The sequence below is a fragment of the Chanodichthys erythropterus genome, chromosome 21, assembly GCF_024489055.1.
Source record: "Chanodichthys erythropterus isolate Z2021 chromosome 21, ASM2448905v1, whole genome shotgun sequence".
NCBI classification, from domain to species: domain Eukaryota; kingdom Metazoa; phylum Chordata; class Actinopteri; order Cypriniformes; family Xenocyprididae; genus Chanodichthys; species Chanodichthys erythropterus.
Window position 1 is genome coordinate 24,480,646 of NC_090241.1, and position 27,980 is coordinate 24,508,625.

Genomic DNA, 27,980 nt, shown 5'->3' on the forward strand with positions numbered 1-27,980 from the left:
CTAGTCCTAGACTAAAATGCATGTTTGAGCTGTTTTAACTGAAAGCAACTTGTACTGACATATCTTAAAAATATGTCACTGCCATTGTTTTGTCTCAAGATGCACACAAGTAATGTTTTTTCTAGGGTATGTTTATAAAAGCTACTTAAATACCCTAATTGAAATAAGGCTTAATCCTGGCTTAGCCTAAGCCCTGTCTGTGAAACCGGCTCATTGTGTTTATCTTGTTTGAGGTTACATGAACATGGATCTCTTCTGCCATTGTTCATTTATATGTACAATAAGTCATTGTACTGAGAAAATACATTAAATCAAGAAAAGATGACCACGTCATATTGGGAAATGAAAAGCTTTTTGTAAATAACAGTTTTAAATAACCCATAAATCCCTTACTTTAAATTATCTAAATGCAACAGTTATCAAACACACCTATGTCAGCAATTATACAAAAGCCTCCTCTGACCCAGCTTTTGTCAACTTCACCCCTGCATGAAAAGAGGGCACAGTTACCATGTCAACCCATACAACATTGCACATAACTGGTCACTGAGCCAGAAAACACATCTTTGGAAAAGAAAAGAAAAAAAAAAAGCTCCCCTTCCAATCTTTTGACACCAAGTTTCTAATTTTTATGGATTAAACTATATTTAAGCACTAGAATTCTGGAATTGTTTACCTTTCCAATCCTGGAGCAATATTTGTAATCAATTATTTTATTACTGAATGCTCCTTACAGTGTGACTTATGTTATACTGCACAGAACATAAACTAGCCTTGTAACAATTAATTTACTCCAATAGTCGGTAAAAAACAAAACAAAAAAAAAAACAAGATGAAACTTATGTAAAGTAAATATTTCCAAATAATATTTTAATCAGTTATTTTAGCTTTAATTACGGAAGAGGATTAGGGCCAAGCAATAATAAAAAAATAAAACCATCTCGAGATTAAAGTTGTTAAATTACAAGAAAAAACTCGTTAAATTTCAAGAAAAAAGTCGAGATAAAATGTTGAGAATAAATTATGAATTTGTTCTCATAATTTAACGACTTTTTTCTCATAATTTAACGACTTTTTTATCGTAATTTAATGAGTTTATTCTCAACATTTTATTTAGACTTTTTTCTCGAAATTTAACAACTTTAATCTCAAGATGGTTTTAATTTTTTTATTATTGCTTGGCCCTAATCCTCTTCCTCTTGCCAATATAAAAGGAAATTATTTTTAATTAAAAATCACTTATCTTAATAATATAATGCTTAATATTCAGCATTTTACCTGTCCAGGGATAATGGCACAATGTTTTATTCACAATATTAAGATGTTAAAAAAAATTTTTATTCCAAATATTATTTTTTATTGTAAGAGCATCAGCAAGAGTGCAAATTACGAGGCACTTGTTGTTCACAATAATTAAAACATCTTTGTTGTGCGATTCCCCACATTCTACAGATACTAACACCTGACAAAATGCTGACTAAGTCTGCCATGATTCAAGACTTAATGTCCACTGCAGTGCTTCGTCTGTGTGAGTGTTCAGCCCTCCTGAGCACTGTTAACACTGTATAGATCATTCCGTCGCTGTGTAGTGATTGGGATCTGCTGACGCACATCAGCCAAATACTGCAGGTCTGAAAGCAGAAGAGGAAGAATATGATTGCATTATGTTCAACTGGCCCTATATAGCTCACAATTTAAAGGGTTAGTTCAGCCTAAAATTAAAATTCTGTCATTAAGTACTCACCCTTATGTCGTTTCAAACCTTTGTTCATCTTCAGAACACAAATTAAGATATTTGATGAAATCCTAGTTTGTTTTTTTAAATCTCCCATAGAAAGCAACGAAATTACCACATTCAAGGTCCAGAAAAGAAGACCGTTAAAATAGTCAACGTGACTACAGTGCTTCAACCTTAATGCTATGAAGCAACGAGAATACTTTTTGTGCACAAAAACAAAACAAAAATAACTAATTTATTCAACAATTTCCTCTCTACCCTTTCATTCTCCAATGCAGTTTACATTGAAGACACATTGCTGGCATTCGGAAGTAAACACGGAAGCATTCACTGCATCAACTGCGTAGGAGACTGACAGGGTAGAGAAGAAATTGTTGAATAAAGTCATTATTTTTGTTTCTCAGAATCATATTTTTGTTTGTCATTATTTTTGCACACAAAAAGTATTCTTGTCGCTTCATAACATTAAGGTTGAACCACTTTAGTCAAGTTGACTATTTTAATTATGTCTTTATTACCTTTCTGGGCCTTGAATTTTGTTGCTTTCTATGGGAGATTAAAAAAAACCTTGTATTTCATCAAAAAATATCTTAATTTGTGTTCTGAAGATGAATGAAGGTTTTATGGGTTTGGAACGGCATGGGGGCGGTACTTGTGAACCAACCCTTTAAATAAATGTAAAACACTGAAACTCACCTATGTCCGCATATACAACAGATTCCTCTGACCCAGCTTTGGTAATTACATCCCCCCTGTAAGGAAAGAAGGCACAGGTACCATAGTAATCTATACTAACTTATGCATAACCTGTAGCAAATAAGTTATAAAGCACTTACCAAGGGTTAACTACAGAGCTGTGACCCCAGGCCACATAGCTGGCGGTCTCATCTCTTGCTGGTGAAGCAGCGGCCACATATACCTGATTATCTACTGCCCTGTGAAAAGGACACAAACTGTCTTACAGGGGAATGGGGAACTGAATAGTTCAGTAACTCTGGGTGGTCTGGGATACTGACCTCCCCCTCTGCAGAAGCTCCCAGTGAGCTGGTCCTGTGGTCATATTGAAGGCGCCAGGATATACCAAAAGCTGGCAACCTACATAGACAGAGGTATGGGGAAATCACTTCCAGCATACCTAAATTATATTTCATCCAAATTGTTTAAATTGGCCATTTTAAGAATTAACTCTCACCTTTCTTGGCATAGATCTGTGCAAGCTCTGCAAACCTGATGTCATAACATATTCCAACACCTACTTTACAAAATGCTGCAAAGAAAGACATAAACTGTGACTTCAGATCTGAGGAGAACAAAAATATAAAGGTAACATTGGGGATGCACCAATATATTCTGCCCAATACTGATAGGCAATAATTGAGAAATGATAAATGACCAATGTTAAAATTATAAACAATTTTTTTTCTAGACACATTTAAAATGAAACACTAAAAACTGAAATGTTTTTGTTAAAGGCTATAATTGAATTTAGGCATCACAACATTATAATGTACAGTACGGAAAATTGATATTCAGATTGAGATTTGCTAAATATTACATTTAACAGTGTTATATATATATATTTATTTATTTTTTTATTATTATTATTTTTTTTATAGATTAACTATATGTAAAAAAAAAAAAAAAAAGGGGAAATAAGTAAGCACAAATATCCACTATCTGCAGATATATACCCAACACTGATTTAAAAAAAAAAAAAAAAAAACTCATGACCTATAAGTAATATAGTACCAATGTATCCCCAGGTAACATGGTCAAGATTTCTATAATACACACTCACGGGTTTCAAACATGGATAAACTGTTTCCTGGACTTAGTGTTTCAGACTCCTGAAACCGTATTTTCCCAGGTACATCAATGTCAAAGAGATGAATCTGAAGGAAAATTAGGATTAAAAAAAAAATAATACAATAAATGCATAATTTGAGTCATTTTAATAACATGTTTCACTTTAGCAAAAATGTTCACCTAAAGGCTTATCATTTTAACACATCATGAAATATTTTATATACATACATACAATACCGTTCAAAAGCGTGGGGTTGGTAACATTTAATGTTTTTCAAAGAAATTCAATCAAAAATATAGAAAAAAACACTAAAATTGTGAAAACTTAGTTAAAACAACAGTTTTCGGTTTGAATATTTTTTTATATATATATATATATACACATTTATTATTGTATACATTTTATGTAATTTATTACTGTGAAGGAAAACTGAATTTTTAGCAGCCTTTACTCTAGTCTTCAGAGTTCATTCTAATATCAAATCATTCTAATATGCTGATTTGGAGTTTAAGAACCATTTCTTATTATTATCAATAATGAAAACAGTTGTGCTGCTTAATATGTTTGTGGAAACCAAGATACATTTTTCAGGATTCTTTAATGAATAGAAAGTTCAAAGGAACAGCATTTTTTATTTGAAGCAGAGATCTTTTGTAACATTAAAAATGTCTTTACTGTCACTCACTTTCCTGTGTTTCACAAGCAGCTTTCCATCAGGTCCAAAAACTGAGCAGGTGTTATAGAGCTTCCCTCCATCCTCCTCAGGAATGGAACCTGCAACATAGACACATTCATGTAAGGGCCACGGCATCAACCATACATACATGTGCCGGTCTGTGTCTGAGGGTCTCACCTCCCACTAAATAGACCCCCCACTCCTTGGCTGCCTCTGACAATGCCTGTGTGGACTCTCCTGGGATCTTCTCAGCATACTCAGCAAAGAACCCGGTTCCATAAGGGGAGTTGAAGCACTCCTGCAAAACCATGGATAACGGATTAGTTAATGTCATATTGTTCTATAAACCAATGTCTATTTAGCAATCAAACATATGTATTATGCAACAGTGGCGAGTAATATATAATCTAACATAGAGAATGTTATACTCACAGGTAAGACCACAACTTTTGCACCTTGGCCTGCAGCCTCCTTCACAAGTTTTTGTGCTCTTCCTAAATTGTCAGCCTTAATCTTTGACACATGTAACTGCACCACAGCCAGACGAAACTCTAGAGGACAGAAGATCAAGTTTGTTTATTAGCTGCTCCAGGATAAATGATTCACAACTCTTACCATTTTTCAACCAGCTGTCTCATGTGTTGGATTTTGTTTTGGGACTCTGCACTTTTGAACTTTGTCAAAGCAGATCCAGCCAAAACAAAAAACATGTTTTTAGTTTCTTTTTAGTTTTGTGTGATTGAAGTTAAAAGCACAGTCAAAACACGATCTATGTGAAGCACACCTGTAGACAAAACATAAACAATCTTTTCTGTTTAGGTTCAAACATTTAATCAGTCTAAAACTTGAGTGTGAACTGCTAAATGCAAAGTGAAATGATGAATGCAACGCTAGGATAATCAGACTTGGGTAAATTTGGTTTTATATTCGCACATTCAGACTTCTGCAAAGGCTACAGTAACTTTGCACACTACATTGGACATTCTCAAGTGAGTATGCCATTAAAATAATACTTTCCCATTTTGATCGATCGAAAAATGTTGTAGGGTTACAATCGTTGGTTGTAAATATCATGTCGCTGTTTAGAATTTGCAAACATTAATTTTATTGCACATTATTAGAACGTTCTTAAACGCGGAAGTCCGAATGTGCGAATATAAAACCAACTTTACCCAAGTGATAAACAGCAACTAAAATATATGAAATGGTATAATCCGAAGACATAACAATATATATGAATACAAAAAATATATCTACTCACTCGACATTGCCTTAAAGATACCAGACATTATAGACTACTGCTAGTAACAGACACAGTACAGTCACATAAATATAGGCCTATACACATCTCTATGGACAGTCATGCATTGCAGGACACTTTACGCCCACTAAAACAAATTCAAAATAAAAGTCATCGGTCGGAGGTCATATTTTTCTTCGTGTGGATGGATTATTGTTAAACTATTCAACAAAGAATAAACAATTACATTTCTCCTCAGTTTATTTATAATTTATTAAAATGCAGGAAGTTGAAATAACCGCGTATTATAAAATAAAAAATGGATTTATTTAATACCGCATCTATCCTACCGATGGCGCAGTTGAACAACCGCTGGTGTTAAACACAAGAGAAGAAGACGTACCAAAACATGCATGGTGAAACTTCTTTTCTTTCTTTTACTGTCTATGTGTGAAACATATGCAGAGTTAGTTGTACAGTAAAATAAATGGCTTTCTTGCTGATTTCGTTCTAGATCGCTTGTTTGATTTGGAAGCGTTGATTATATTGTAACTTGAACCTGAGCAGATGAATTTTAACAAGATCAGTGTCTTGAACAAGCATGTGTTTCTATGCAAACATGTCTTGAGTAGGTGGTACATGAACTTTGCTAAATGTAAACCAATCAGATTTCCTCAGTGTACTTCAAAATTAGCTGTTACCATCATACCATGTTCAAGACAAAGTTTAAAGACTGGGGTTGCAGTTCCAGTCCTACCAGCAAGAGCTTTGTCTTTGACAGCTTGCACGTTCAAGAGCAAAACTCACAGCACAGATAACAACATAGAGGAAGAAGAAGATGAAATTGATGAAGCTGAAATAGAGGAGCTGTTCCAGCAGCAGATCCCCACAGGTATTGGTAAAGAAGACCACAGGATCTTCATTGTTCATCCTGATGTGAAATGGGGCAGCAGAAAGCAGTATCTGACCACAGGTAAAAGTGTACTACTTGCACTGATTTCAGCTAGTGTATAAATGTGACATATTGCAGAATACAGTGTTGTTCCCTTTAACAGCGGCACTTCAGATGGAAGAGGCTGTTGGACTGGTGAACACTTTACACAAATGGAGCGTTGTTGACAAGCTCATCCTTTCCACGAAGACACCAGAAAATAAAAGAATTTTCGGCAAGGGAAACTTCCAGACTCTTACAGGTATATAGCTTACCGGTTTTGAATAAATCATATATTTTAGACACAAATTTACATCTTTTTTATGTGCTGATACATTGCTAAGAAAAGATCAAAGCTACACCTGGGGTCACAGCTGTCTTTGTGAATGTGGAGCGTCTTTCACCTTCCTCGGAAGTGAGTATTCAGAGCATGATACTGTGGTTGCATAAATGTTCACTTCAAAGGCTGTTCACTGTATTTTAACTATTATGATGCATGAAGTATATAATTACAATAAAACAGTTCTAGATTCTCTATGACTGTAATATAATCATAATCAGTTCTACTTTGAATGCTGTTGTAAATTTCTTCTTAGAAACATGCAATGTTTTATACTTGTGTTCCAGAAAGAACTGCAGGAAGCCTGGGGAGTAAAAGTTCTTGATAGATACTCACTTGTTCTGCATATTTTCCGATGTAACGCTAAAACAAAAGAGGCCAAACTGCAGATCTCTTTAGCAGAGATTCCCTTGCTCAGGTAAATAGTTTGTTAGTTCACTCTTAATCTTATCTATTTTGTTTCCTGATGAAATCAAGAATAATTTCCTATACTTTGTTTTTTAATTAAGATTCTTATGCTCACCAAGGCTGCATTTATTTCAATCAGAATACAGTAAACATTGCAACATTGTGAAGGATTATGTCAATTCACTGTTTTATATTTTAATATATTTTAAAATGTAATTTATTCCTGTGATGGTAAAGCTGAATTTTCAGCAGCCATTACGCCAGTAATCAGTGTTACGTGTTCCTTCAGATTCATAACATGCTGATTTGCTGCTCAAGAAACATTTCTTATTATTAACGATGTTGTGCTGCTTAATATATGTGTGGAAACTGTGATACATTTTTCAGAATTCTTTGATGAGTAGAAAGTTCGGTCCCACTTTATATTAAGTGGCCTTAACTACTATGTACTTACATCAAAAACTAAGTACAATGTACTTATTGGGTTCATATTGAATTGCAAAACACTTTTGCTGCTATTGAGGTGGGATACGGGTAAGGTTAGGGAAAGCTTTGGTGGTATGGTAGGTTTAAGGGTAGGGGTAAGGTGTAAGGGATGTGTCAACAGTGTAATTATAAATGTAATTACAGAAATTAATAACAGATGTAATTACATGCAGGTGTTTTTAAAATATAAGTACAATGTTAAAACATGTATGTACACAATAAGTGCATTGTATCGAATGATTACTTTAAATGTAAGTACATAGTAGTTAAGGCCACTTAATATAAAGTGGGACCGAAAGTTCAAAAGAGCATTTAATGCATCCTTGCTGAATAAAAGTTTTAATTTCTTTAAAAAAAAATCTTTACTAACCCCAAACTTTTGAACGGTAGTGTACCTTGTGACATAAGGAAGCCCTGGTGATTTTTATTTTGTCCAGTTTGCTGATTATTAGTCTGGTTAAATCACTTTTATATCACAATAATAATTAACACAGATTTAACATATTTTTGTTTTTTGAACACATAAGATCACGCCTGAGAAATGAAGTAGCAAACTTAGACCAGCAAGGTGGCGGCTCAAGGTACATTATGGGCTCAGGTAAGGAAACTTTTAATCCAGGGGCATTTTTAATCCCAGGTTAATGTATTTAACTGAAAACAAAATGTTGTCTGCAGGTGAAACCTTGTATGAAGTGCAGCAGCGATTGTTGAAAGAGCGAGAGCTGAAGATCCGATCGGCCCTGGAGCGACTTAGGAAGAAGAGGCACCTGCTGCGCTCCCAGCGCAAACACAAAGACTTTCCTATCATCTCTGTCATGGGCTACACCAACTGTGGTGAGGTTTGGATAAATATTAACATGTTTTATTCATCTGTTTTATGAGATTTTAAGAAACACATTAACTGTGTTTGTTTCTGAAGGTAAAACAACTCTGATTAAAGCACTGACTGGAGATGCTGGTCTTCAGCCTAAAGACCAGCTCTTTGCCACCCTGGATGTTACAGTACATGCAGGACAGCTGCCAAGTCACATGACTGTACTGTATGTAGACACCATTGGCTTTTTGTCCCAGCTCCCTCACCAGCTTATTGACTCTTTCTCTGCCACACTGGAGGATGTGACACATTCTGTATGTACCTAAAACCCAACACTTGTTATAGGTGTAGATATAGATTTATGTATAATGCATGATGATAAAGGTATTCATAATCAGTGTTGGGGGTAACGCATTACAAGTAACTTAAGTTACGTAATCAGATTACTTTTTAGTAACACGTTACTTTTTCAATTCACAACAAAATATCTGTTACTTTTTCAAATAAGTAATGCTAGTTACTTTTTCAGTTATTGAGTGACAGCTCTCCTGTCCCCATGTTGAGAGAAATAAAGTGCAGACGTGTTGTGTGCATTGATGTAGTTATATGGTGGTTATTGTAGTTCTAGACTAAATGTGAACATGCACTTACTCATTTCACTTGCATGAAAACATTCAGTATTCCTAAAAAATGAATAAAAACAGTGAAATGCAATTTCAGAATTTTACGCAAACCTGTACTTAACTATATTAAATTACATGTAAATGTATTTAATCTCACTTTATTAACCAATGTCTTTGCTGCTGACCTTCAATGATCTAATTCAACCATACTAATTAGCAAAAATTACATTAGGCTTATTAATTTTACTTTTGGTGTGAAAGAGCCTTAACATTCCAAAAATAGAACTTTTTTTTGTTGTTATTAAAAAACAAACAAGCAATCCCAGCCCAGGTGAGAAAAAGTTATGCAAAAATAATGTAATGCATCACTTTTCATAAAAAGTAACTAAGTAACGCAATTAGATACTTTTAGAGGGAGTAACGTAATATTGTAATGCATTACTTTTAAAAGTAACTTTCCTCAACACTGTTCATAATGTACATTATAATGCATTCCCAAATTATATAAATGTATATAGATCAGTGAATGCATTCTATCTTTTCATAAATAATTGTAACCAAAGTTAAAATGCCTTATAATATGTGCACATTACTTGTTACATCTGAAATTCATTGTTTCTCATGTGTTTTAATGCATTTTACTTTCTAAAGGTGCGTTCAATAGAATAGATAAGTATTATAACTGTGGTTACAATTATTCATGAGACCATACAATGCATTGATTATAAGATGCATTACAAGACTTATTTAATGCATTAAAAATATTTCTATAATGCATTATATATAAAGCCTTTAGTAAAGTTTAAGCGAAGTTACAGAAGTTTTAACACTCTTTCCTTTTGCAGGACCTCATAATTCATGTGAGAGACATCAGTCATCCAGAAACTGTCAATCAAAAGGTCAATGTACTGAACGTCCTAAAGAATCTTCAGATTCCAGAAAGACTACTCAACTCCATAATAGAGGTGCACAATAAGATTGACCTCATTGAAGGGTGAGAGTCATAGTCAGTCTTTTATTAATGAATAGTCGAATACTATTTTCAAGCCCTAAGTATTAAACTTCCAAACATTATTTACCTTGAATTTTGTGCTGCAGACGTGAATGATGCCTCAAATCATGTAACTTTTTTTTTTTTTAATAAATATAAATATATTCTGTATGCATTTTACAGATATGAGGCCAGTGATCCTGAGGTTACCCCTATATCAGCTCTAAAACAACATGGACTGGAGATATTAAAAGAAAAGATTGAAGAAGCTGTTGTTAAGTATACCGGAAAACAAACGATGACCCTCAAAGTGCAGCTCAACACCCCTCAATTAGCGTAAGTTAACTCAAAATGAACAAGGGAGTCAATGATTTTATCTACAGACTTGCTAATGTGGTGCCCTTTTCCCTTCACAGTTGGCTATATAAGGAGGCGACGGTTCAGGCGGTAGATGATGTTGGAGATGACTGCACCGCCAATGTCAAAGTCATCATTAGCCAAGCTGCATATGGCCGCTACAGGAAGCTGTTTCAGGTCACATAGTAACAGCCGGGCCCTGTTTCACGGCCAGGATGACATCATCCAAAACAATTCACACAATAGTTATGTGTATATATTTATTTGCTTTATAAACAGTGTACTTAAAATATCTCAAAACTATATTTTACTACAATAAAATCAGACATTAGGAAGCAAAGTTGATTTGTGTTAATATAAACAATATTGTTATAAAATTCATGTATGCTGTCTATCAAAAAATGTTCATTAGGGAGCATACAGATACTGTAAAAGGCACAAGTAAACACACTGAGGATAAAATATTGCATTTAGGAGTCAACCTGCACACACTTTTAGGCAGGGTTCACGTCTTAAGACAAATTTTGCGAATCCTAAAAGATTCCTCAGATCCTAGGCCAAAATCCGAAGTCTTTTGATTCTTAGTTTGACATGTTCACCGACAGCCGATTAATGACTACTGCCTCTGTAGTGTGATTTCTCCTCCGACAACCGTCAAGTCAAAAACCAATAGGAGTGCAGAACCTGACGCGATTAGTGAGACAACAACAAACCACCACTTGGTCCACACACACGTCTTCGTTTTTTCCAGTTTTCTTTTCAAGAGAAGCCATGATCAAAATTAACACTAGAGATTGTTTTTGTTTGCTAGCTACCATTTCTATCCCACATGTAAATGCAGTTCACGTCACTGAGCATGTCACGGATTTATGATATAAAACTCGGGACGAGACCTTACATCTAAAGTCACTGTGGTTCAACAGCTCCTTGATTACAGCAGTTTTTTGTTGAGTGCAATAACAATAGAGCATAATGGGACAGGTCCAATGAAGTCGCCTGCTATTATGTTTAGACTTGTGGGTTCAGCTCCTGGTTTCTGATCTTCTAGCCATTTCCTCACACAGTTCCAATTCTCCATGGTCAGAGTTTGGAGAGATTCCCGAGGGTGCGAGGTGATGAAGCATCGATCTGTTGTCAAATTCAGCCCAGCTACGAAAAAACCCTCTGGGCAAAAGAAATATTCTGATTAGAGACCAGTGGAAATTGTTCCAATTACAATCAACCAAAAGGTTCTCTCACCAGGTCGACCAAGCTGTTTCTGCCATTCAAGATACTGGAGCAGCTCTTCTGCATTAGGCTTATTGGCCCAAAGGTACGGGATAGCAGGCCACAAGTCCACATGACGTGCTGCTGACTGGTCCTCATATGATAGAACCACTTGATAGCCTGATGTCCACAGGCTCCGCAAGGTTAGTAGGACCTCCTTTAAAAATATGTGACACAAAACAAATTAGTAACCTATTTTGAGCCTGTTGCTGTTTTAAGTGTTAGTACGAATGAGTGCCAACTCCAAAATGTTTTTATATACACTGTTGGTTTTTATTTGATCAAAAATACAGTAATATTTTAAATATCTGTGTTTTTTATTTTATTTTAATATACCTAAAAAAGTAATGTATTCCTGTGATGGCAAAGCTGAATTTTCAGAATCATTACTCCAGTCTTAAGTGTCACATGATTTTTCAGAATCTTTCTAATATGCTGATTTGGTGCTCATTTATTATTGGTGCAAATTTATTATCAATTATTAATGTTAAAAATAGCTTTTCTTTAATTTTTTGTTGAAACCTTAATGCTTTTTTCAGAATTATTTGATTAAAAAGTTCAAAAGAACAGCATTTATTTGAAATACAAATCTTGTGTAATATTATAAAAGTGTTTACTGTCACTTTTGATCAATTTAATCTGTCCTTGTTTACCTCAAACTTTTGAATGCTAATGTATCACTGTTTTCACAAAAACATTGACAATAATAAGAAGATATGTTTCTTTAACACTAAATCAGCTTCACTGATTTTACTGATCAAAAAATACAGCCTTGGTGAGCATAAAAGACTCTTTCAAACCCATTGAAGATCTTAATTATTATAAAATTTTGACCTGTAGTGTATTAAACATACTATCAGAATGATATTAAAGAAAAATGTTGGGTCTGAAATTCCAAATGGTTTCTTACATTGCGAGGGCATAGCTTAGAGCCAAAGATTTTCTTCAGAGAATATATGAATTCCTCATGCAGTTTATGGTCCAGCCCTTCGAAATGACTACAAGCAAGAATGATGATTTCTTTGGGATGAGATTCAAGCCACGAAGCAACTGTCTGTAGAGTTTTCTAGAAAACAAAACATGTCTATTAAGCAAAAAATGCACAAAATAAAGAATAAAATGGCAAACTTAAATAGCTAATCCATCTCAACATGCATACTTACAATGACGGTCGCATGTGTGTAAATTACATGAGTGAAGTAAAGCTCGTTTGAAGAATCATACTGTTTATGGGCAATTCGAAGATCAAAGTATCGAATGCCTGCTGTGAGTTGTTCTACTATGTCTTGCACCTGCTCGCAACACAATAAGGGACTTTGATATGGTGTTACAAATACACTTATCATGTAAAAATGCCTGAATTTGCACATCAAATATACTGACACTATGAGCAATGGGAGAAACACTTGTATCTCTGCTATGAAATATTAGGCATTTTAAGCAGTCAAAATAATCAACAAATTTGAGGTAAATGCCTGCCTGAGTAGTGGCCCATCTGTAAATAGCTGGCCGAGTGAAACAGCAGAAAACTCCATCCAGCAACCTGAAGGTGTCTGACTCAGACCTTATCAGAGGAGAAGTGATATCCAGACAGTAGCTCATTGCATCATGGCTACCTGAAAACAAATGTTTTGGATAGATTTAAACTCAACATTTCATATCCCTGTGAATTTTGTGGACATAAAATAAACTATTTTGCATCTGTTTAGTCACTGTATCTTCTCGAGATTACTTTGGAAATATTTAGAAATCTATATTAAGAGAAAACTGGGGTGTAAGACAGAAATGTATTTGATGTGCTTTTTTATTTTCAGAATGATAATTTGGAAAGTAAAGCACAATATATTATGCAGTAATTATATTATTTTGGTAAAATACTATAAAATAAAATAACGTTTCATAAATAAAACTGGTTACATCAAGTTAAAAAAAAAAAAAAAAAAAAAAAAAAAACAATGTAATTGACACTTTCGTTGTCCTTCCTCATGGGCTCACCTGGTATTGAGAGATTCGTTAAAGGGACATCCCACAGTTTCTCTGGCAAACATGACATCCATTCTTCGTTATTAATTTCATCCTCTTTTATGTTATCCATCAGTTTACCGGAGTGCATAAAATCAGTACCTCTACAAATGTCTCTAACAAAATGAGTTGATCCGCTGAAACCGTCCGTGTTTGAACGAAACAACAGATAACACACTATCAGTAACGAGGCTCAAAGCCCAACGCTTTTTAAATGTAACCACATAACTTCATAGTTTAGTGAACTCCTTTTTCTACGAAAACAATAGTCTTTTGGACGTGTTACGATTATACGTGGACATGTAAGACTCTTGACGCGCTAGCTCTGTATTTCCTTGTTTCCTGCGGCTTCAGTCTCTCGCGCTGTATAGCTGTTTCGTTCATGAGTTGTTAAAACCGCCCAAAAATGTATTTTCCTGTACTTGATAGACATTTTGGTCATTCCTGTTCTGCAGTACATTTTCATTTTCCCGTCATATATCCTAAGTCTAGATATTTTGGATAAAATATTACATTCACAAACCATACATTTTTTTTCTTCTTTCATCTTTTATGACATACAAAAAAGGGGTGAATCTTAACTTTGTTCCCAGATAGTACATCACTCATTTTTAACGAAAAACCTAGCATACTAGCACTAGTATTAGGCATATTGGATGTGTTTGTTTTGTATTTCTCTAATCAAAATTAAAGCTAGCCTGTCTGTTTAAAAAAAAAAAAAAAATCATTCAAAAAATATAAAGTAGACGTTCTCAGCACTGATCACTGACTAAGCTCTTTTTTTCCATCCTGTTACTTAATTTATTTTTACCATAATCAAGTTTTGTCTGTGCATAAAGTCTTATATTCCCTTTAAACATACTATGGCAATACAATTTCATTTTTTCTCTCTCAAATTTGTCAACATGTTATTCCAAACTGTGGTTTGGAAATCTGGTGACCTTTCATCATTTTCATCATCTTTGAGGTGAGAGGTACAAAGCCCCATTATCAAAGGTTAACTTTGACTAAAGGCTTTCAGCAGAGACCATAATCAATAGAACAAAGCATAGTTAAATGCTGCTTTCCACGTCAGCTAATTCTTGCTCTCTCTTGCTTCTGTTTGTGTGTTGATAGAATCAGAGAATCCTTCAGTATTAATAACTCACCTGTTGTTTTTAATGTTACACCGAAACTCCAACAAGGCATAAATATTACTATAAATAATATTAGGTATTTATTTGCATATTAAGAAATAATTGCTTCTTTAAATAAATAAGGGCTAGTCTTAAAGCTAAAATAACTTTTCGAAAACCAGAAATAGATTCAACCCATCAATAACAACAAACATTAAACCAAAACAGCCTGGGGGGTATTCCAGAAAGCAGGTTATGTGACATACCTGGTGTGTTTAAGAGCAAGTAAGTGGATAACCTCAACTTTTGGTTTCAAAAACGGATGTAACTTTCAGGGGTATATGCAAGCCATAGCAACTTATTCTCTGGGTTAGTTTGGGATAAGAGGTATTCAGATGTGTGCACTCTTAGCCCGGATTTTATATTTACTTAAAAATATAATTACAATATACTTAAAATATTTAAGTTTGGGTGCATTACTTATAAAATATAAGTACATTCTACTAATTTGTGGGTGTATTTGAATGTGTTAATAAATGTAAGTTAAATGCACTTAAATTATGAAGTTTTTCTCCTGACCACGCCTCCTACACACTGGTTTGCGGCAGGTAATGACGCCATTTTGTCGTGGTGTGTGTGAATTCAAGGAGCTGTTGATGAGCAGTTGGAACATTTGTTTTGGCTGTTCTACAGACATTTTTTTCAAACATTTACCTTTTTATAGTTTTTCACCAAAGGAGAAAATCACAATTTTTAAGTTACCATCGTCGAGGTCAGGGTTTGTTTTAGTTGAGGTCTTGACCCTTGACTTTTTAATATTAGATTTTGTTTGGGCAGTTTTAACTGCATTAGAACCAACCAGACAAGCAAAGTTAAAAGATGATCAGGTGGTGTTGGTTATGTTTTCACATAATCATTGTTTGATCTGAATCACTGAACTCATTTAGAGCCCAATCTCTGAGTTAGATTTACATTATTGATTACAGCAGCACTGTGATTCTACAGCGGAAGATCAACTTTTACAATAATTTTTTTTTTTTTAAGTTGTCCTTATCACAAAAAAAAATAAATAAATAAATATATAATATATATATTAGGCACACACAGACATCAAGAATCAGCGTATGAATCTCAACAACGGTGACAAACAACATATTCTGATAAACAGATCAACTCTGAACATTAGAAAACAAGCTACTAAAAAGAAAACAGAAAAACAGCAAAATTTAAATAGTGAGAATAAAGAAAATTACTAAAAAAAATTCAGCTCATAATTTATTCATGCAGCAAAGCATGATGGGAGGCATGGATGAATTTTGATTGGTGGCAAGTTAACTTGTTTGGTACGTTAAACTTAAATATACTATGTGTAATAACTACAAAGTAATATATATATATATATATATATATATATATATATATATATATATATATATATATATATATATATATTCATGAACAAGATAATATTTAAATGTTTACTCAATTCTAATATATTTATTATTTATCTTATATCTCATCTCATACATGAATCTGCATTCATTTCCCCTTTTTGTAACATTTTCTTTGCTATAATGTATTTCAATAATAATATGTATTTTATTATTGAAATACATTATAGCAAAGAAAATGTTACAAAAAGGGGAAATGAATGTAGATCCAAACAAACAATATAATTCTTATTTTCAGTGAATAAAGATTACTTTTTAAACGAAAATATTGAAAAAATGATTGCACAACCACCAAATAGGTGGTGATATGCACTAAGTAGGCTATGTACCCACATGAAAAAATAATTTCTACTAAAATTAATAGTAAATACTATAATGTTTTTGAACCATACTATAGTGAATTGTAGTATGCTATAGCCTATATTACAGTATATACAACACTTTATTAATGAATTCTACAGCATAATGTAGTATTAACTATAGTGACTGATAAACTAATAAATACTGTAGTATACTTTAGTTTTTACTACAGTAAACTAGTAGCCTATAATATACCTTATAGTTGTAGAAAACTTAGTACAGTACTGGGTATGGTAATTTGTTTAGCTATATTACCACAACAAATTAATTTAAGTCCTTTACTATAGTATGGTTCAAAAACACTATAGTATTTCCTGTAAATTACTATAGTATTTTTTCATGTGGGTAAATCGCCATTAAACAAAAGAAGAAGAAGGAAGTAGAATGGCACGCTTTTTCATGGTGAATCATCGATTCGTCGCTCTGTTGAGAATGTCTTGTGTGTTAACCGGGAACACTAGTTGGTCGGACACGTTTTTGGTTTGGGTTAATCAACCGAGAGTTCAGGGTATATGTGACGTTAAGTTAACTTTGTTTTGTGGAATACCCCCCTGAAGGACTCTGCCAAATTTAGTGGATATAAAGGAAATACAAACAAAAATTGACACTGACGTTCAAATGACTCCTGAAAACATAGCCAATTAAAACAAAAAACAAATAACTGAATAAATATAGTTAGATATGTTTTATTTATTGTAAAGTTTCAAATATTAAATATGAATATTTTATATTCCATTCATTTGCTGATATTGTGTTAGTATAAGCATAATTGTTTGTAATGCAAACTGATATCTTATTGCATGCTACTATGGCAGAGAACATAATATGTGCAACCACAGAAATATTCCAGTGTCTCTTCATGCTTTTGATTGTGTGCACCATGCAGACATGTGATTATTTGAATCATATTTCCATAGCCATTCCACACAGTATAAAGTTGAAAACGAGTATAGATAATAAAGAATGAACAATCCTGAGTGTTTTATAATCCTATTTGTGCAGGTTTGCATTGAGTAGTCTTCAGCAATTCTCATGCAAACTGTTAAAGTCTCATCCTCCCAGTGAACTTATTGTGTCCTGTAATGTGCCTGTGACTGGTGCTGTATGTAAAGTTGTGGTAACTCGGAACTTGATAATGACATCCACTTGGAACCAGGTCCTTTAAAAATGATCAACATTTTTGCAAAATCAGAGGTATATATTGGAGACTGCATAAATAAGCTTAAGACAGTAAATTCAAGTCATAATAGTCAGTGCATTACATTATTCTACCCATAACTCAAAATTATCTATCACCCTCAGCTCAGGGTGCTTACACACTGGATACAGCTCTATGAAAGAGCGTTTGATGGACAGCATCCATTTTGAGGGAATGGAAAGACCTTGCAATGCACCATCGCTATTGAAATGAATGGAGCTGACGCAGCATAAACTCTAGTGTGTAAGCACCCTTATAAAAAAAAAGTGCAAAGTTGACTAGTATAAAAACATCACAAGAACATCAAACACTTCTTTCTTTAAATGCTAAATACATTGTGCAGATTATAAGAGGGTCAAGGCTCTGGTATTATGGTCCTGTTGAGCAGATTTTCATTCAGTGCAATAACAGTTGGTATAAACTGGCTCTCTGTCACAAAGTCACCAGCTATGATATTGAGGGAGCCAGTGTTAGAGCCAGGCTTCTGTTGCTTGACCCAGCTAAGTAATGTGGGATATGTAGACATCACCATATCCTTAAGTGATTCTGTGGGATGGGAGCATATGTACTTCAGATCTTCAGTAAGATTGATGCCAGTCACAAAAAAGCCGCCTGTGGAAAATGGTGTACATGAAAACTGATGTTTACTTTCACTTTTCCCAAGAATGATAGCTTTGTCAAGAAAAGAAAATAAACGTTTATGAGTTACTGTTACAAGAAACATTTCAATTTTCAAGGATGATAGTTTTATCAAGAGAATGAAATAAACAAATAATCGAGTTACTGTTGCAGGAAACATTTCATTTTTCCAGAGATTATCAAGAGAATAATTACTAAAATAATAGCTTATGAATTATAATTACAGGACACATTTTCACATTTCTAAGGATATCGATAAAATTAAAATAAAATAAAAGCATCTGAGTTACTGTAACAGGAAACATTTCACTTTTCCAAAGATGATAGTTTTATCAAGCGAAAAATTAATAAAATAGCTTATAAATTATTATAAGAGGATGATATTTTTATCAAGGGAATAAATAAATTACTTTATTATTTAATTAACGGCATATCATTAAGGATTACCTGGTCGGCCATTTTGTTTTCTCCGTTCAAATTCCTCGATCAGCGATTCAGCCTTGCACTTGTTGGCCCACCAATAAGGTATATGGAACCACAATTCTCTGTGGCAATTGGCAATATTGTGCTCATATGAAATGATAACTTGATGACCCTGGCTCCATAATGTCCGCAATGTCACACGATCCTGATAGAAAAATCAAACGTATAATTTCATAAAGCTTTGGAAATATATTGCTACTTATGTTGTATATATATATATATATATATATATATATATATATATATATATATATATATATATATAAATTTGTTCCCATCATCTATTTCCAAAATTAAACAAGAAAAACTGATTCATACCATTTTGGGACAGAGTTTGGAATCAAAAACACTCTTTATAGTTGAGACAAGCATTGTGTGAAGCTCTTGACTGAGGCCAAGGAAGTGGCTAAATGAGAGGATGACTACCTCCTTTGGATGAACATCCAACCACTCTCTGATCTCTTTTAATACTATCTGAAATAACACAATAAATTAGTTTAATTCAATTAAAAAGCATACATTTCTATTCTTCAAACATCAAACTAACAAATTAGAACTACTGCACATATCAAGTTACACAACAAACTGATACTGGGGAATGTTATGCTATATTTTAAATCATTAAAGGCCTTGGCAGTCTAAAATGTTTGATCAATTGTTTTCATTGTCTTACCTCCACTGTTATAGTGGTATAAACACCATGGTAGAAGTAGAGATCATTTGAGCTGTCATTAGGCCGATGTGCTATCCTCAGGTCACAGTATCGCACTCCACAATCTAACTGCTCCCTAATGCAAGACTCCTATGGTAAATAATGTAAAGCACATTCATTAACAATGCAGGTGCATAAAGATAGTGCTGAACAGCTAGATGGAGACAAACAGTGTGAGTGAAACCATTGAAAGTGACATCTCTAAAAACATAACACTGTATCTATCCTATAGATTTGGGACAATGCTCATCTGTCAATGTTACTTTTGTCATAACTATCCCATCTAATTGTGCTTTCAAAGCTTTCACAGTAGCAAAGCCACTGAGTGTTTAATTGATTTCTCCACGACAACAGACTGCAATTTATTGCCTCTCATGCTGATAGATTTTAGAGACTCGTCCTCTATAGGAATCTGCTGATGCATGCTGACATAAATTGGTCTATAACCTCATGAGAGATTTGATACCATACCCGCATGGCCATTTATTTCAGCTTTTACGTGTTTAGCCATTACTGAATTTTTTCAAATGTGACAGTCAAAATGGTTGGATATAAAGAATTTGATCATGCCTTCTCTGATTTAGTATTAATGATTTTGTATTTCAACATATGAAGAACACCAAGGCTTTCAATGAACCCAGACAGTTTACCATTTGTTCATGTAACTGAAAATGTGAATTGTGCAACCATTGTCCAAAATGGTTACAAGTAATCCAATGGAAAATATAGAAACATATAATGGTGATGACTATGAAATTATGACTAATCAAAAAAATGCAAATGCACTTTATGAAAACGTCAGTGACGACAAACTAAGCCTGTCATGATTATGAATTTTGTACTAACAATTAACGGTCAAAAAAAAAAAAAATGCAATTAATAGTCAGGGCTGTAACCACCATAGACTGTATTACACACTGCTCTGTTTGATTAGGATGACATAATTTTTAAAACTTACACTTTAGACTGATGTGCCTCATTAGTCTAACAACGCTCATCAATGTCAAAATGATGGAGATGGCCAATCAATCAAAAGAACTGTTCACAGAAGATGAGTGTGATTTCCAATGTAACACTTCAGTTTTAACTTAAAAATGATGTGTTGAAAACACAACCTGTATTGTTTCTTAACACACTTTTTTGTCTAGATAAGGACAACACATTTTGTAAATTTTAACTCAACCAATGTGTTATTCCTCTTAACACAAAAACGGTTTACATTTTTTACACACTGATGTGTTATATAGTTACACAATGTGTCAATGTGTTATTTTTGATCCAATTGAACAAAACTTGTATGCAATAAAAACACAACAAACTCATGTAGTTTATATAGAATTTATTAATCCCGCTACATTTAACGTTACATAAAAAAGAAACAATTCAAAAAAGACAATCAAAATAGCCATTTAAACTCTAACAGTGTTGCTTGAGTGAAAAGTTCCTGTAGAGTTAATGGTTAATAAAGTTTGAATTAAAAAAAAAAGTGGTATTTGACAGCATATTAAACTTTAATCATTTTTATTTACGTATTTGTTTGAGTGCAGAGCATACAAGTGATGGTGAAGGTCGGTGAGATGAAGCCTCGTATATCTGCCTGTCACCATCAATAACTGTCACGAGCGCTTCAGGGGCATCTTTCATTCGAAGCTGCAAGAGTGCAAATAAAGACTCGTTCGTTATCTGTTCACATAAAGAATATAGTAAGCTAACTTTAGCTTGAAAGCAAAGAAAATTTTAAGCGGCAGAGATCATGTTAAAGGTGCTCTAAGTGATGTCACACGTTTTTAGGCCAAAATATTTTTTGTCACATACAGCAAACATCTCCCCACTATCCGCTAGCTGCCTGTCCCCTGAACACACTGTAAAAAAACACGGTCTCTGTAGTCGCCACAAGCTCTGAAAACGGTAATAAAAATAAACTGGTCCAGCCTGGACCACAAAACATAATAAACATGCTCCAGCCAATAACCGACAAGAATGATTTTAAATGCGCGTTCATGACTGTTTCAGGAAGCACGGATGGGAGGGGGAGGAGGAGGAGGAGGGAGGGTCTAGCTAGCCTCTGTTTTGTTTGACAACACTTCGAATGTCAACAGAAAGTTACTCCACCCAGGATCACTTAGAGCACATTTAACTTCTTAGGGCAGTTGGCATTTTACACAATATATGGCAGCAACCGTTCATTTTCAAGAGAGATGCAGAAAACGGCACCATGAAATTCCCTTGTGCGAATCACGGCATGGCTACAATGTGTCATTAATTACTTACAAGTGATTCAACTCACAATAAATCGAAAAAAATAAAATAAAAAATAAAGCTCATTAATATAAGTTCCCACCACCGAAATCATGTAACGTTAGCATTGGCGTGGCTCACATCGCCATTCGTGAAGCAGTTTTCCGGCTACCGCGTATATGTGTAAAATGCCCCTCGAGCCTCGATCGTCAACAAATTATCACAAAAGACACTTTTAAAGCCTCTAATACCAAATACAGACTTTTTTCTTACCTCCACGCATCGAAGATATATCCACCAATGATGAAAAGTTGAAGCACGAGGAGACTTGCTCGTAAGAACAATAAATAATGGCTCAAGAGGTGACGCAAGCAGCAATGTGATTGGATGATAATTAACACATTGTGTTGGACACACTGTTGCATTTTGGCTAGGTTCACACAGCAGTAGAATACGGTTGTCTGTCCTGTATTTGAGTCCTTAATACGGTTACGTTCACACACAGTACGGTTATTTACAGGAGTGACAACCGCATTTTATAACCAAACTCACACCCGTAAATTTTCAGGACTCACAACCGCATTCTCTGAATTTTTGCGCTGTGTGAACGGAACAGGACTGGACAACTAATGTCACATCATACAGTGCAAGAGAGCCGGTGTTTTTGTGTGTGGTTTCACTTTCGGTAACTAGAAGAGATAAAGAGATATGAGCAGTTCATTTGGTCTCTTGCCATGTCAAAAGTGATGAGACTTCTCAGTTTTATGGACGTCGCCATCTTTAATATTACGTTGGTCACTGTTGTTATGGTTACTAGTAAGAGAATACAGGCTTGACTCTTATTGCACGTTCAGACAGACAGTGTTCCAGTCGCTACTGTAAGTTGCTGTGTGAACAGGACATTTCGAGACTCAAACCTGTAACTAAATGCGGTTGTCAATCCCAAAAACTGACAGTGTGAACGTGGCCTTGGTCTTTGTTTTTAACACACAGGTGCAATAGATGATTGATTCTCTCTCTCTCTCTCTCTCTACAGAAACATTTTTTGTTATACTGGCTGAAAGTCTCATATCCTGATAGCAATCACTATGTTAAAGGGTCTAAATGTATTTTTATAAATATATATCATCTGTGGAAGGCGTAGGACCATAAAATGTTCATCCAATCATTATATTCGGTCCAAATACGATGTACCTGCCTGTCAGCATATGTTTTTACATACCCTCGCGCACCCTGTTCACGCAGTCATCAGCGCTTTTCATGCTATGCAGAGTTTAGACAGACGTTGTCATGGAGAATCGCAAACAAACAGCAGCCACCTTTTATAGTTCCTACCGAATCAAAACAACAAGCTTATGCTGTGTTCATGCCATAACTTCAAAACATAATTAAGAGATGGCAACCAGTGACATTATAACCAGAGCTGTTCACGTCTTCACTCAGAATTATGCGTATCCATGTCAACAGAATCAACACTGAAATGAATCTGCAGCAGTCATAGGTGCTGCAGCACCCCCCGTTTTTAGTTACTGTTATTCATTTTTATCATTTAATAATTTGTTTGTAACAAACACTTTAAATGGGCTATAAAAATGTTTTTTTTTTTTTCTTTTCTTTTTTTTAAAGAACTACTAAGATCTAATAAAAACGCTTTACGGGCTCAAGCATAGGCAGAGTTTTCAATAACATGTTTTGCAGCATTGAGCAATGTAGCCAATCACAGACATATCTGTTGATTTCTGGAATGCAATGAGATGTTAGGATCCACTCAATGCTCAAAAAGCCGTAGTTTTTATTCAGACCTGAATGCTTTGCATGCTGGCAAATCCTGATTAAAAAAGTGTAGACATTATTATTAAAGAATCACTGTGCAGTCATTGAAGCGTTGTGAGATCTTTGATCTTTTTAGTGATTATAAAGGAACGCTCGTTCTTCTGCCATGCCAAATCATGCACGCAGCACTGCCTGCTTGCTTTTATGTTTCTGAATGTTGTTGATACTTTAATAACAAATATTATAATGTATCACAGTTAATGCTGGGACCTGTAGGTTGTGGATATGGCTAGGCGACATGTAACTTAAAAGTGGAACATGGAAATCTCGGATGTACTGACAAAAAAAAAAGAAAATAAGTTTTATACTTTTTATTTGTTAAACGCTGAGGCTATATATTTGCCATGTGCATTCAAATGTCCTGGTGTGTGGGCTATGCAGTATTTTTTTATTTTTTTTCTCAGCGATATGCTTGTTGTTTCCTGGAGTTTTGACGTGTTTTATATACTTAATAAATGCTTCTTTTTATTAAGTATATAAAATATACTTACGTATGCACGCACGCACAGTACCCCCAACCTAAAACTTCTTCCCACGCCCCTGGCAGCAGTCAGGTACAAGCTCTCCAAGTTGTTTATGATCATTATTATTGTAAGTTTATGTGCTTTGAGACATGAGGTAGTTTAACGCAGTCTCTTGTGATGCTTTGCCAAGAGCAGCTGTGTGTGTGCGCATTCATGTGATTTGGAGGAGGCATGTACGGTGGCCCAGTAGTGCACAACACAACGAAATTAAAAAGGCAGACATAAGTTCACAACACAACGAAATCGAGCCACAACACAACGGAATAAAGCCACAACACAACGGAATAAAGCCACAACACAACGGAATCGAGCCACAACACAACGGAATAAAGCTACAACACAACGAAATCAAGCCACAACACAACGGAAATGCTCCCGACCACTAGGGGGCTCTCAGAGCTCTGAAAAAGTTAGTTTTCCTTGCCACTGTTCTATAGAGTCGGCAGTAATATCAATAGCATGATTAGTTTAAACAGTATGTAACCACCGTATATCGACATGAAATATTAATTCAATATCACCTACGTGCAAAATAGCTTCATATTTATACTTGTGAATGATTTGACGCGCTACCACAACGCATGATGAAGGGAACGTCTGCCAATCCCACCAAGTGGTTAAAACGTACAATTTGTATTCATTAAAATTACTTTTAACATTTAAAAATAGACATATTCAAATTCCAAAGCTTGTCATTCTTACGAACAGGAACTAACAAGCTTTGGAATTTGAACATGTCTGTTTTTAAATGTTAAACAAAGTCATTGTAATGAATACAAATTATACGTTTTAACCACTTGGTGGAATTGGTGGGTGTTCCCTTTATCATGCACCGTGGTATTGCGTCAAATCATTCACAAGTATAAATTTGAAGCTATTGTGAACATAGTGGATTTTTAATTCATATTTCATGTCGATATACAATGCTTACATACTTAAAACTAATCATGGTATTGATATCTTTGTAAAACTGTCGACTTTATAGAACAGTGGCAAGGAATAGTAACATTACCGAGCTCTGAGCGCCCCCAAGTGGCCGGGAGCATTTCCGTTGTGTTGTGGCTTTATTTCGTTGTGTTGTGAACTTATGTTTGCTTTTTTAATTTCGTTGTGTTGTGCACTACTGGGCCACCGTAGGCATGGCTTTGGAGAGTGCTCTGAATGGAGGGTGGATGTTATGATTTGAAAGCTAGCTTGCTATTGCTAGCCTCTCCGAAAATGTCCTATTGCACCTTTAACGCAAAATGACACGTGTAACGCAAAATGACACGTGTTAAAATACTCATAACACAAAAAAAATGTGTTAGAGAATGAATATCCTTTTTGAGATAAGCGATCCAATGATGCAAACTACTAATTTTTTAATCAAATTTCGTTGTTTTGAACTGAAAATATTCTATCACTGACACGATTCATGTAATTCATAACTGAATGTGATGAGACAAGAAACATTTTGCATGTTCGACATATTAGACTTACAAATAAGAGTGAATGTGTGGATATTTTAAAATAAAATATTACAAATAGTTTACTTCACAACTACAATTAGACCTAAAACTTTTTTACAGTCTTATTTCTTTTTCTTTATTCCCTTTAATTCCTTAAAAAATAAAAAGACCAATCACAAAACTTGATTAAAATTTAAACTTCACAATTATTGCAGTTCTCAAATAACTGCAATTAGATCAAATTTAAAGATCGAAAACCACAATCAGATGATCAATCAATAATTTCGAAAGGCCTAAAGACAACTACGTACCTGTGCTATTGCCCATTTGTATACGAATGGCCTTATGATGGGTTTCATGTACTTGTCCAGCCTTTGCAACATATCTGGTTGAGTAGGGTCCACTGGAGAGCGGTCATTCTTATCCAGGCAGTAGGTTATGGCATTATGGCTCCCTACAAAGCCATTTAAACAATGACACAATGACCAGGAGTATTAAAGGGATAGTTCACCCCAAAATGAAAACTCTGTCATTATTTACTAACCCACAAGTAGTTCCAAACCTGTATGAATTTCTTTGTTCAGTTGAACACAAAGGAAGATTTGGAAAAATGTCAGTAACTAAACAGATCTCGCCCCCCATTTACTACCATAGTAGGAAAAATAAAAATGTTATGGTAGACAGTGGGGTGCAAGATCTGTTTGGTTACTTACACATGTTTGGAACTACTTGAGGGTGAGTAAAGGATAACAGAGTTTTCATTTTTGTGTGAACTATCCCTTTAATGGTACTGAACTATACTGTCTAAGCAAATATAAGCAGACTGTAAAAAAAGGGTATGCAGTTAATCAGAAATTAGAACTGAGGTCACTCTCATCAAGTAATGGTACACTCCAAAAATAACAATATCCACACTTTCAATACATAGAGGATTTATATTAAATTTAAACCATAAAAAGTTTATCATTGCAGGCACTTAATGAAAACATAAAAAAAGAAGAAAAAAAAGTTCAAATTCCCTCAAAAATATTATTTTTTTCATTACTCAGAAGTGCATATTTAGAAAAAGATGTTGCATTCGGTTAGTAAACATATAAATGAAAATTAAAGGTTAAATACCTGGAATAGCCATGTAACAGAGAGGGGTATCCCACAGTGCACTGGGTAGATTGGCCATCCAGTTATCCATGGGCAGCTCACTCAATGACACTTGGCTGATAGCCGATGTCATCTTGGATTACTGTCAAAATGTAAAAGTTGAGAGAATGTGTACTGTATTTCATTCAACTTCATCTTAAACTTGATAAATATCCAAAATAAACACAAAGACACCAGCATAGTTAAGGATTAACCAGAAAGTCTCCCTAGGTCAAGCAGCTTCATGTAGCTGGTCCACCATCAAGACCAACAATAAACCAGCAATGGAAATTCATTGTGGTTTGTTTAGCATGGAAAAGACCAGTAGCTATGCAAATACAGGATTTCATTCAAATGAAATGAATTGAAATATGCACTGTCGTGAGTTATAAAATATCAGGATTTACCAGGCTTTAAATGTTGTTTCTTAGTCCAGGGAGAGTATTTCAGCAATGATGTTTAAAGTAATTTTATTCGGTAGACTTGACACGTGAGAACAGGTTAAACCGGCTTCAACAGATTCTGATGCTGAAGGACTCAGATGCTGCAAGGAAATGTGATATATATTCGTCCACTTCATTGATTCCCAAAGCACCATAGTGGTCGTGTAAAAGTGAGGTGGATGTTACGCGGTGATGAACTTGTCATTGGCGGCACAAGGTTGAACAAGGCTGGGTATCCACAACAAAATCCCGCGTTGAAAAACGAAATAGTCCGGAAGAAACTCTCTTCTTCACCGTGTAATGATGAAATTCAACTTGTTTCAGAGTTTTCCTTTCATTTCAATCGTCAAACGAATCTTCGTACTACTGGACCTTTCGATAATCTGTCCATTGAAGAGATACTGGAGAACAGAAATGGTGATAAAAACGGCGCACTTGTCCGCTGCATTCTCCACCCGGCCGGTCTGTCAGTTTCAGACACGTACTACGGTGAAGGCTTGTGTCATGAATATTAATTACGTGACGAGACGCTCGGCCAGAAGGACGACATGATTTGTTGAGCTTGACTTATGAATATCAATGACGTAACAAGACGTAGGGCGAAATGATTCGCTGAAAGGCAGACGTTGGAGAGACGGCTAACACATTTACGAATGAAAAAATTTCGCTCATGAATATTAATTAGGGCAATTGGCTAGAC

The 27,980-nt window shown here is 34.7% G+C and overlaps 4 protein-coding genes across 6 annotated transcripts; 1 reads left to right on the forward strand and 3 right to left on the reverse strand.

Annotated features, from left to right (window-relative positions):
* Positions 1-1,162: 1,162 nt before the first annotated feature.
* On the reverse strand, positions 1,163-5,621 carry nit2 (nitrilase family, member 2). Its single transcript, XM_067374251.1, has 10 exons — positions 5,483-5,621; positions 4,654-4,772; positions 4,399-4,519; positions 4,231-4,319; positions 3,537-3,630; positions 2,931-3,005; positions 2,755-2,833; positions 2,575-2,673; positions 2,435-2,490; positions 1,163-1,631 (listed from the first exon to the last, which is right to left on the reverse strand). Exons 1-10 carry the CDS (start codon positions 5,508-5,510, stop codon positions 1,537-1,539), a joined length of 855 nt encoding a protein of 284 aa, XP_067230352.1. The 5' UTR covers positions 5,511-5,621; the 3' UTR covers positions 1,163-1,536.
* Positions 5,622-5,685: 64 nt separating this feature from the next.
* Positions 5,686-10,619, forward strand: gtpbp6 (GTP binding protein 6 (putative)). 3 transcript variants are annotated; one of them, XM_067374249.1, is made up of 11 exons: positions 5,847-5,877; positions 6,243-6,434; positions 6,517-6,654; positions 6,737-6,807; positions 7,020-7,150; positions 8,154-8,224; positions 8,302-8,460; positions 8,546-8,754; positions 9,909-10,057; positions 10,238-10,390; positions 10,471-10,619. In XM_067374249.1, the coding sequence occupies exons 1-11, from the start codon at positions 5,871-5,873 to the stop codon at positions 10,595-10,597; spliced, it is 1,407 nt and encodes a 468-aa protein (XP_067230350.1). In that variant the 5' UTR covers positions 5,847-5,870; the 3' UTR covers positions 10,598-10,619. The 3 variants fall into 3 exon arrangements, with proteins under 3 accessions (XP_067230351.1, XP_067230349.1, XP_067230350.1); XM_067374248.1 differs by having other exon boundaries at positions 5,687-6,434; XM_067374250.1 differs by lacking the exon at positions 10,471-10,619 and having other exon boundaries at positions 5,686-6,434; positions 9,909-10,028; positions 10,238-10,369.
* A 706-nt stretch (positions 10,620-11,325) lies between these two features.
* si:dkey-66a8.7 (PI-PLC X domain-containing protein 1) lies at positions 11,326-14,039 on the reverse strand. Its single transcript, XM_067374252.1, has 6 exons — positions 13,673-14,039; positions 13,157-13,293; positions 12,841-12,969; positions 12,588-12,743; positions 11,651-11,834; positions 11,326-11,575 (listed from the first exon to the last, which is right to left on the reverse strand). The coding sequence occupies exons 1-6, from the start codon at positions 13,788-13,790 to the stop codon at positions 11,343-11,345; spliced, it is 957 nt and encodes a 318-aa protein (XP_067230353.1). The 5' UTR covers positions 13,791-14,039; the 3' UTR covers positions 11,326-11,342.
* Positions 14,040-17,429: 3,390 nt separating this feature from the next.
* plcxd1 (phosphatidylinositol-specific phospholipase C, X domain containing 1) lies at positions 17,430-27,736 on the reverse strand. Its single transcript, XM_067373985.1, has 7 exons — positions 27,245-27,736; positions 26,820-26,940; positions 26,012-26,154; positions 19,619-19,747; positions 19,264-19,419; positions 18,910-19,090; positions 17,430-18,435 (listed from the first exon to the last, which is right to left on the reverse strand). The coding sequence occupies exons 2-7, from the start codon at positions 26,929-26,931 to the stop codon at positions 18,179-18,181; spliced, it is 978 nt and encodes a 325-aa protein (XP_067230086.1). The 5' UTR covers positions 26,932-26,940; positions 27,245-27,736; the 3' UTR covers positions 17,430-18,178.
* Between the last annotated feature and the right edge of the window lie 244 nt (positions 27,737-27,980).